The following is a 10987-nucleotide window of genomic DNA, read 5'->3' as shown; positions in this document are numbered from 1 at the left end:
GTGGAATCGAAAGCTGTTAGAAATTGTATAGTCTCATTTATTTCCTGCAAGTCCAAATTTATTTGTGTAATTTCTTCACCGACAACCCATTTGACAGTAACAAATATTCTGCCATTACTGTGAATAAAGATACAGATACGTTTGTGGAATAACCTCATTAACCGGTATTACAGCCTCGCTTATGTAATTTTTTTTTTAAGGCATATAACCGTTTAATATGACAAATTGACAGAGAACAGGTACCATTATTTTATTACACTCATTTATTCATGCTGATAGGTAAATGCTATAGTACTTGTAGCGAAGACATTTCATAAAGTAATGTTTACAAAACCATCCACAACTGTTTCATGTTTAGCAAGAAAATTCACTGTAAAATTAGATACATCCTAATGCCATATAATATATTTAGCTTTATTAGTTGATACGAAACTTGAATACACGGCATGAACTATTTTTCATCAAAATATTGATAAAAACAAAATACCATTTTTGTTACAAAAGAAAGGCGGCGTTCAACAGCACTTGACATTTTGATAAACAGCAGTCTTGCACAAATTGTGAAAATACTGAAATGAAAACCGCAAATGCCCAAACAAAATACTTTAGCGTAAGTCAAAGAAAAGGTCTCCTTTTTGTCCATCACGTAATGCCATATTTTCTTTAATTACATGTACAAAATCAGCTTAAAGACTAAAAACGTAACAATTCTTGTGAGTATTCTTCTTGTGGATGCCAAACAGTGGAATTAAAAATACCGACTGAAATCCATGGGCATCTTCGAGGATTAAACTTAAAATTCTTCAACTTGCCCTGTATTTAACAACATATAAAAACATTTGAACACATTCTTAAGTGTGATTTTAATGTTAATTTGTGTCAGGGCATTCACAATTTTCTCCACTTTGCCAACTTGCAAGTTCTCACCGAAATTTTGGTCCCATAAACCTTACCCACTTACCAACAAAATTAGCAGCATAGAAATATTTTAAGCAGTTTCTAAAAATTAATTAAAGGGAATGTACATCATTGGCTTTTGCTGTAATTTTCAGAAGTGAACTATTTGAGGAGTTAGTATAATGGATTAAATATTGTTACACTAATATGTTTAAAGTTTTGGGTTCGAAAATGCTGGAAAAACCAACAAAAACAAAAATGTTCAAATAGTCTGGTTCCCTGACTCCACTAAAGATGAAATGGATCAATTCATAGATGCTGGAAAATTGTAAGGTAAGGGAACCAGTCTACTGAGCTGGCCTGCACCCGTTCATGAACATGTGACCAATAGCAAACAAAATTTGGACTGAAAAAATGGTAAATTTGCAGCAGTAGTTGAAAAATAGTAAGGTTTTTCCAACGGTGGTCGGCTGACCACCGTTGGAAATGTATACAAAAATACCACTTTTCTTGAAAATGACTTCACTCCAGGTGCCATAATTTTACAGGATGCCTTAGACCGTCATTTACCAACATCCAAGTAAGGTATTTCGTAAAAAAAAAATTGGTAGTTTTGTTTTTCGATGTTTGCAAAGGTTGTATATTCCCTTTAATGGCAGTCATTTTTACAACTTTATTGTGAGTTTTAGTAGTCACACCATAGACCAGAACAATTGTACAATTATTATGCATGCAAATCACCCTCTTAAATCACTTTGTACATACAACCGGGTTTGGGGGGCAATTTTACGAGGAGCTGAACAGTCATTTTCCCAGCTCATGATTTTCAGGGACTCATTTCCACGAATTGCCCTTGCCCTTGCCATTGAACCTACCCTGCACCTTGGGGTTGTAATTCTGTCTGTCGGAGGGGGTCATCTTGTCGACTTCAGACGTATGCACTATGTTAAACTGACCGCTTTCATCCACGGCTTCGACGTCTGAGAAGTAGGTCGTTGTCAAATTTCCCTTTGAATCAGCCGTGAGATAATACCCTATCAAAAAAAAAAAAACAGTTAACGACACTCTTTAATTAGTATCAACTATGTAGAAAGCTTTACAGAAGGTATTTTTATTCAATTCCTCCAAAAGAAAGTAGCAAAACATTTTTTTTTTGGTTCAAATCAATCTTATTGTGTGTGGTGTCCCTAAGCAAACCATTTTACCCCATTCATTCCTCCTGCTATTTAAACAGTCACAGACAGTCGAAATTCACTTCCACTTCCCTTGCTATACTTTTAACGAAGGCCAGTCACCAGCAGTCAGATCATGATGTCAAGCAAGCACTGTGACTAGTCAAACTGGGTCAACAGGCAAAGCAGGCAAGTTGTGATCACAGGCACAGCTGTTTTATCACTCACCCGCAGTCAAAGCATAGCTGTACAGGTACATGTATTTAAACAGTCCCAGCCTGTAGATCCTGCTTTATGTCGGCTGGGAATTCTTCACTGTTTGACTGAAAGAACTACATGGCACAGAATGTTTGCAATTGAGGGTTAATTGCTCCACCTAGCAGTGCAAATCAGTACCAGTATTAGTCTTGAAGTTACTTGCGATGGACTAGAATCTCATCGGGGGGGAGGGGGGGATAGAGATATTCCTATTTTGTTCAAATACCAAGGAAATAGGCGGTAAAACGCTGAACTGATTAGCCATGTTGATTTGACACAGACTTGAGTTACTGCCAAGCCAAAGTTTAGTAAATTTTTTGTTAAACTCACTTCTTTTAGATGCAAGCTCGAACGTTAACCTGTTAGTGTTGTCCTGCCTCACAGTGAGAAAGATTCTGTCGTCATTCAGAATGAAGAGACTTTCTCTCAACTCAGCGCTGTTTACACCCTAAAAAAAAAATAAACATGTCTGATTTCTTGACACTGCGGAATCTACATAGCCCTTTATTTGATAACTACAATCCTGGCCAAATCTCGCTGGGCCCCAACCCCCCGGCCCCCGCTCAGTGTTGTCTCTCATGACGCGGTGTGTGCTCCATCAGCTGGAGAGAACAACATTGACCAGGGGAGCAGGGGAGTGGGTGACCGTGGAAGGCTCAGGAAGTATCCCAACTATTTTGGCCGGGATTGTAACTTGGTGGTTTACGAAACTCAGGTTTGCTTTTTCGGGTTTTGGCTTTGTCTTCAACCCAAGATTCATAAGAATCCTGCTGACTCCCCAACTGAGTGACTGGTTGACTGAGTCACTGACAAAACAATTTATCCACCAGCCAACCGATCGACCGACCGACCAACTGACTGACCGATCGAGTCACTGACCGATCGAGTCACTGACCGATCGAGTCACTGACCGATCGAGTCACTGACCACTCACTGATCGAGTCACTGACCGATCGAGTCACTGATCGAGTCACTGACCGAGTCACTGACCGAGTCACTGACCGAGTCACTGACCGAGTCACTGACCGAGTCACTGACCGAGTCACTGACCGAGTCACTGACCGAGTCACTGACCGAGTCACTGACCGAGTCACTGACCGAGTCACTGACCGAGTCACTGACCGAGTCACTGACACAACTAGTTCTGAATATTATTTCTTGTTATCTTCGTATAAGCCACTCAATATTTCATTGTTTTCTTTTCGTGACGCAGGCGTCATTCAGAGTACAATTATACATTTTGCTGCAACTGACTTACAATTCTTGAGGGCTCCCCATGATCCAACGGTGAGTCATTATTCAAGTTGATGATAGCCCTTGGTCCAAAATCGAAAGGCATGTAATAGAAAAACTTGAAGCGACCTATGACCAAAAGGAAAACAAAATCAAAAAGAAGAAGTGTAATTATGTTTGTTTTCTAAATAAAAAATAATGTAATTTAATGTGTTCTTAAACGGGGGGACTGGGAAAGATAATTGTTGTACATAAAACTATCCCTTTGACGAAAATGTTATAGTTTAATTGTTTGAAAACTATGAACCATTGAGGAAAAATTGGGATTTGTCTCAGGCGTGAACTTACAAGGTGTGAGGTCGTTCGCTGTCGACATGCAGAAACACTTGTTCTTTAACGTCAGGTACTTGGTGCTCTGGCCTCTGTTATTCTGGAAGATGTAGCTAGGTTCCGATTCGCCATTCCAATACCACTGGCTGTAGCGTACCTTGACATCTACATCCACCATCACCTGATCTCCTTCAGATAGAGAGAGAAAACAAGAGAATAGTAGAATGAATGACCTCGAGAGACACCAACGGAGAATCGGACGTCGGCCAGTCCTGCCAAGTCTTCCTGAAAATTTCTGTCCAACTCGACTCAAGTCACATTTACTTTGGGAACAGTCGATCAAATCCTCCTTATCTGCTTTGCACAATGAAACAAAATCAACTCTTACGGTCAGGAATGTTGGATCTCGCTTGCAGGGATGAAGTGCATCCCATGTTTTCTCACTTTTTTGAAGGTTTTAAAAAAAAAATGTTATTGCTTTCCTCGAAGCAGATGGTGAGTGGACCAGTTGGTACCAAGTTGTACCCATTTGCTTTGGTTACCGACTTTGATAAGTTTCTCGTCGGTAAACATACTGGCCTGGGCATGATTTGTTATCGCGCCCCTTCCCTCGCGCTGGGTATTGTTTAAGTCTTAGGAATGTGGCGTGATTGGGGTCAGGGGTCACCATGAGGTGATATATGCACGACCCAAATGCGTGACAGCTTGAGGAGAGATTATCGTAAGTGGAAAATAAGCTGGTGTACCTTCGAGTGAAATCTTGATTGATATCGTTACTTTACGGCAAACAAAGTTGCCACTTTCGTCCTCTTCTTGGCGTTCGATGACCTGTTGGCGGAATAACAAAAGGACGAAGGAAGTGAGTCATAATGAATTTGCCATGGAAGAGATTCTTCATAAAAATGTTATGCAAACGATCCAGTAAGATAAGGCAGTAGAATATGTTTTTGTGTTAGTAGTAAGAATGCCTTTGGATGTGTGTGTGTTTATTTTATATATAGTTTTTATGGGTGGGGTTGGGTTTGCGTGGAGTGGGTAGGGTCAGGTTGGTTGGTTGGGGTGAGTTTGTTTCTGTATTCAATAGGGGACATGGGTCTCCAATTCCTGAAGGCCCCCAATTTGGATTCGTGTACAAAACATATGGGAGGTCTTCCTCAAAAGTTAAGAGTACAAACAAAAGAGGGACATTAGGGTGTCCTTGATTTCAGGCAAATACACACTTGTATGGGTGGACGAGGTTGGGTTGGGGTTGGTTCGATTGGGCTGGGGATGGGTTGGGTCTACTTTTAACAGTTAATTGAGAAATTATTTGGAAAGTTTTCAGCTTGTAGGTGTCGGGATAGTTTGGTCTTCAGCTACGTACAATTTTGAAGTCCACTTCTTCCAAAGAGCCAAAAAATTGCTGGAGCTCCTCAAATTCCCAGCTTGTGACATCATTCCCATTGACGCTGACAATGACATCGTTTTCCCTATGTAAAAAGAAAAAGACAAAAAATATAAAAGGGAAAATATTTCATGAGGATAGTTGAAATGTATAAAGCTACTTCTGTACAACCATGAAGCAGAATTTCCTTCTTACTGTTTTTGTTTATTTAACTTGTTCTTTTGTTTTTTGCTTTTTATATCCTCGTCCAGGTGTTTCCTCTTCATTTGGCCTAGGGTGAGAACAATGACAGTTTCATAGAAACAATTGTTTCCATTTTGCTTTATTGGAAACATTGTTAGTTTCATTTCACCAACTTGAGCGCCAGTAATGAAATGATGTATTATTCATCAATTAATTGACCCATTCTATCAATCTTTGAATTTGACTGACAAAATGTCTGATACATTGATCAGTTAATTACTTAATCAATCAATCAATCAAGTCATTCATCTGAATGATTCAGTTGATTGACTGATGAATTCTTCGCCCAGCCAACAGACTGCCCAACTACTGCTGACCAACCAATTTACTGATTAATAATCTTGATCAATTAATTTGCTTCATTCAAATGATAGAACAATTGATTGATTTATAGATATAATCAGTTAATTTGTTCCCTCCTATGCAAACATACATTCCATGCAAAGTTGCCCTTTCAGTCGATCGAAATCAGTCAAGTGACTGTTTTCAACTGTTAAGAGCTCCCAGCCTACATATAAAGCAGGATTGACTGGCTGTGACTGTTTATGTAACTTGGTACAGCTATGCTTTGACTTCCGGTGAGTGATAAAACAGCTGCGACCACAACTTGCCTGCTTTGTCTGTTGACTCAATTTGACTAGTCACAGTGCTTAATTGCTGGAAAAATGATCTGACTGTTGGTGATTAGCCTGTGTAAAAGGCAAGGCAGGGTAAGAGGATAATCGTTTTGACTGTCTGTGACTGTTCAGACAGCAGGAGGGTTGACAATGTCATATCAGTTAATCGGTAATTGAATTATTGATTTATTGATTATTTCATCCATTCCTCAGCCTGAATGTACTAACAAATCGATTCAATGCAGCTTATACTAGAAGTGATCATGTCAAAACAAGCCAAATTGTGTTTAATTGTGAACGTTTCGATTTGTAAAACATATCTGAATCGGGAAAAAAATAATGTAATTACTGGAGTTTCGATTTTGCCGCCAAGCCGTCTGGAATGACGGTACGGACCACGTGACCCTTCGCGTCCTTCTGAATATGTATGCCGAGTCCCACCATTCCACCAATCAGCTTGTCGGGATGCGGCACGTGGACGTTGTTGCCTGGATGCTGCTCCAGAGAACTCTGCATGTAGAATTAAAAAAAAAAATAGTCAGATTTGACTATAACAGAACAGTCGCACTTCACAACGACCATATTTGGGCCTTCGTATCGCCTCTTGTATTGACTTTAAAATAACGATATTTCCCCCGTCATTTCCGCTTTCGCGTGAAGCGATGATTATATACCCGGTATAGTAGCTTTCGTTTCATGTGCTTTGTGGCACACTCTTTGACTTTTTTTGGACTTTTTACTGCCCATTTTATTTGCTTGTTGAACCGCTACATTTCCTGTACTCGCGAAAGGTTCTTTTTTTTTTCTCATTCAAACACAGAATGCGTTTGGCATGAAGGAGCATGGAAAAGGAAGCTACGCTCAGAAATTGAAATGAAAGTTAAAAACTGTTGCTTACGAAATGCTCACGCATGGGTATTGTGCTGTCATGTGTCTGTAATATGCAGTCTTCGCGTCCGGCTGCTCTCCCTTCCAATTTCTGGCGATTTAATGCCCCGCCCATAAACAGTCATACCAAAATGTGTCCTTATGAGTTCAATTGTTTTTTCCATTTAAAAAAAACCTCAAATCTCCAGTATTATAAAAATCCACTTCCTGTAGAACTTCCTTGTGACTTGACTTGTGATAGACTAAGTCTTGTGATTTGACTTGTGACGGACCTGTGATTTGAATTGCGATAGAGAATTGTGGTTTGACTTGTGATGGACTTGTGATTTGACTTGTGAAGTATTTGTGATTTGACTTGTCGATCGTCAATATCTTTACGACTTTCAGTTTCCAGGACACAACAAAGAATAAATTCCAGGACGTCTCTAGTTTGAAATTTAATAGCCTCCCTTCCTTCCAACAAATTATGAACTGAAATAAATACGGAAACCTACCTCAGGGAGAAGGAACTTTTCAATCAAGATCTCGACACCGTGCTGAAGTTCCCGGGCGCCTTGCTGCAGTTCCCGGGCGCCTTGTTTCACCCCTTCTACCACGGCATGGCCGACGATCTTGGCCCGTCTCTCGACTTTGTGTACAGTCTTTGTGATGATGTTGCCAGGAAGGGATTCCTCCTCCGTGATAGTGCTCGAGGAGATTGTTTCTTCCACTCCGATGTCTTTGTTCAAGGCTTCTCCTTCTTGAGCCGCTCCCCGTTCCCGATGGCCCGAAGGTTCGAATCTGTGGATGAGGTCTTTCACGCGGTGCTTTGCCTCTTCCATCAGATCCAGCCCCGCGCCCATCGGCGCGGCGGCCTCGCTAAGCGGCGCGGGGCTCACGCGCCCCTCGTCCCCATGATTTGACCCGTCCACCCCGCTGCCGATCAGATGTTCCTGGGCCATCTCTTGATTCATTTTATTTTTGGTTAACTAAGTTATACTCAACTTCAGAGCAATCCACTCAAGGCGATGGTGTTTCGGAACTCAGTGAAAACCGAAACGCTCTGTTCGACTCGAGTGCTGAAAAACGAAATTCTGGTTTTGTGGATCTTTACAGTAGCTCAGTTTCACAGCTTTTGAGTGGACTTTGAAGACCGGCGCCTGCTTTATAGGATTCAGTTGCAATGAGGAACCCGGAAACGTTACCCAGCGACACCCCGACTGTCAAGGACAGGGTTCATATTATACACACAATTAACATTGAACCCGTTGTTTTCACACCCAATCAAACAGGCTTTCTAAATTTAGCTTAACCAATGACGTAATGGATACAAACGGGGTTTTCCCCTCACCGTGACTGATCGATATAGTGTCTTGCGCAATGTGTTTCTCCAGCGTGAGAGAGCTTGTCTTTCGTTCACAACAAAAATTGTTGAAATTTTCTAAAATGGCCGTGTAAAATCCTTTTCCTTTCTGGTAAGGAAAAGAAACTGAATTTTAAGTCAATAGAAGAGAATTTTTTTGCGTATATCACTTTGGAGCAAAAGTTCTGGGTTGCGAACTTTATAGGCGAACTTTAAGTGACATTGGGTCGTATGTATAAAAACTAGTAAATGTTAGGAAGTTTAAGCAAAAAGTAAAAGCATTTACTTTGGAGTACAAGCATTAAGGAAAAGCAAATGCTTGATTTCGTATGAATAATAGGTTTCCTTTACTGTTCAGCATTTAAAGGGAATATACAACATTTGCAAACATCGAAAAATAAAACTACCAAGTTTTACCTTACTAATACTAGGATGTTGGTAAATGACGTCTAACGCATCCTGTAAAATTATGGCACCTGGTGAGAAGTCATTTTCAAGAAAATGGAATTTTTGTATACATTTCCAACGGTGGTCGGCCGACCACCGTTGGAAAAACCTAACTATATTTCAACTACTGCTCCAAATTTACCCCTTTTTCAGTCCAAATTTTGTTTGGTATTGGTTACATGTTCATGAACGGATGCAGGCCAGCTAGACTTGTTCCCTTACCTTACAATTTTCTGGCAACTATAAATTGATCCATTTCATCTGTAGTGGAGTCAGGGAACCAGACTACTTGAACAATTTTGTTTTTCGTGGTTTTTCCAACATTTTCGAACACAAAACTTCAAACATGTCAGTGTAACAATATTTGATAAATAAAATACTAACCCCTCAAATACTCCATTTCTGAAAATTACAGCAAAAGCCAATGATGTACATTCACTTTAATAGACAACAGGTAGCAAATGCTTCTTACTGTTGGATTGTTTTCATGGACGAATGATTGCCAACAATAGGATTTGTTTTGTGTGTACGAACTGCCGCACACACACGCAGGGTTCAAATCAAGGTGATGCATACAGAACATGTAGAAGTACATGCACGATCCTCAGTCCAGCAAAAATGTTGACACTTTTCGGCAGTTGCAGAATACAAAAAGTATACTTTCATCATTCATGAACATTGTAAAGGTCCAAAGTGTCTTGTAGACGTCACAATTGCATAAAAATCACAGCCGTGTTAAATTGGGTAAAATCATAAACTACAATCAGAACTACATTTGATACACAAAGAGTTTTGTTTATTGAAATATTAAAAAAACAATAGTTTGCAAAGATTGGTGACCTAATAAACTAAACAAATGATTTCATTTTGTTCAGTCCCCAGGGTGCCGTTGGATAAAATTTATCCTTAATCATTCTATGCCGCACTGAATTTTATGCTAACACTTCTCATATCGTGAACAAAATGCGAAATTATATCGTTTCTAATTCTAGTAAAAATACATAATAGAAAAGTATTTAAATTGCGCATAAATGTTAGTCAAAATACAGGGTATGGTATTATATGTAGTTTATTAACGTTTTGCGTCAATTTCGGGGCGATTAGTATTAATAAATGCAGCAGTTTTTGCGCAGAAGTATTTGCTTTATATTTTCAAGGTTGCCCCAACCCAGCCTTGAAAAATGACCAGTAAATGCTTGAAATCTGAAGCATATACTCAGACCTTTTTATTCATACGAAATGAAGTAAACACTTCTAGTCTAGCGAAAGCTAGCAAGTAAAAAGTAAATACTTTTAGCTTTCAGCAAATGCTTTACAGTAAAAGCATTTGCTTCATTTTTATTCATACAAATACAAGTAAATGCTTAAAAATGGGTAGTAAAAGCAAATGCTAGTTTTTATGCATACGACCCAATGATTCATTGTCTCAAGTTTTACAACGACGTCGGTGAGGAAATATGGCAAAAAGAAAACAAAGAACATTTTAAAATCTGAAAAAAAAAGGATTTATGTTTTGCAAGAAACAATTTTGATCATCATTCGGGGAAGAAGAACAAACCAATTCTTGAAGGTGTTTTAGAAAGTGCGCTCGCTGGCACAGCTTTTTGCCCGCGTTAGCAAAGGAATCTAGTTACGAGCACCCAAACAATTAGGCATACTTTTTTTCCGTTTTTCTTTTAGGGTGGTAACTAAAAGTATCGCCTCACCTCCAAAAAAAATTAACAGAAAATGGAAGATGGTTGATCAAGCTTTAATTTCGTGTGTGTCTTGAAGAGATTATAGCCAAAGTTGTGAATATCTCTTCTTGAATTTGGAAAGTAGGGGGAGGGGCAAGAGCGGATGGGGGGGGCAAAGAGGGCCATGCCCCCCCCCCCCCCCCCCAAAAAAAAATTGACGTCGCAATAAAGGCAGTCAATGAGAACACCACCATCTTTTCCTAAAAAAAACATTAGTTAAAGTGGTCAGAAAGTGCCTCAGATCGCACCACAGAGCATCTGGAATCCAAAAAAAATTCGGGGCCCTTAAGCGGGCCCCGAACCCCACGCCGTAATTTTTAGGGCCCACATTTTTTGGGGATCAATTTTTTTTTGGCCCCCAAAAATTGTGTTCTGGATCTGCCCTTGGGAGGGGGGAGTTTTTCGTTGATGATTACCATGGTAATTCATTTAGCAGGATG

The 10987-nt window shown here is 39.8% G+C and overlaps 1 protein-coding gene across 1 annotated transcript; it reads right to left on the bottom strand.

Moving 5' to 3' along the window:
* Window positions 1-1674: 1674 nt before the first annotated feature.
* Window positions 1675-8231, bottom strand: LOC119723747. The gene is made up of 8 exons (XM_038194585.1): window positions 7517-8231; window positions 6484-6644; window positions 5254-5359; window positions 4637-4718; window positions 3909-4079; window positions 3586-3689; window positions 2658-2775; window positions 1675-1931 (listed from the first exon to the last, which is right to left on the bottom strand). The coding sequence occupies exons 1-8, from the start codon at window positions 7973-7975 to the stop codon at window positions 1732-1734; spliced, it is 1401 nt and encodes a 466-aa protein (XP_038050513.1). The 5' UTR covers window positions 7976-8231; the 3' UTR covers window positions 1675-1731.
* Window positions 8232-10987: the final 2756 nt, after the last annotated feature.

This window comes from Patiria miniata, unplaced genomic scaffold, assembly GCF_015706575.1.
Source record: "Patiria miniata isolate m_02_andy unplaced genomic scaffold, ASM1570657v1 HiC_scaffold_17, whole genome shotgun sequence".
NCBI classification, from domain to species: domain Eukaryota; kingdom Metazoa; phylum Echinodermata; class Asteroidea; order Valvatida; family Asterinidae; genus Patiria; species Patiria miniata.
Note: the sequence above shows the minus strand (reverse complement) of the source record. Positions and strands in the feature narration are given on the sequence as shown.

What these genes read in the sequence shown, in the direction of transcription:
- LOC119723747 (XM_038194585.1), bottom strand. Translation starts at nt 7,975, where the DNA reads ATGAATCAAGAGATGGCCCAGGAACATCTGATCGGCAGCGGGGTGGAC. An exon ending in AAGAAGTGGACTTCAAAATT is followed by an intron (nt 4,719 to 5,253) that starts GTACGTAGCTGA and finishes TTCCGCCAACAG; the next exon opens with GTCATCGAACGCCAAGAAGA. An exon ending in CGAGCTTGCATCTAAAAGAA is followed by an intron (nt 1,932 to 2,657) that starts GTGAGTTTAACA and finishes TTTTTTTGATAG; the next exon opens with GGTATTATCTCACGGCTGAT.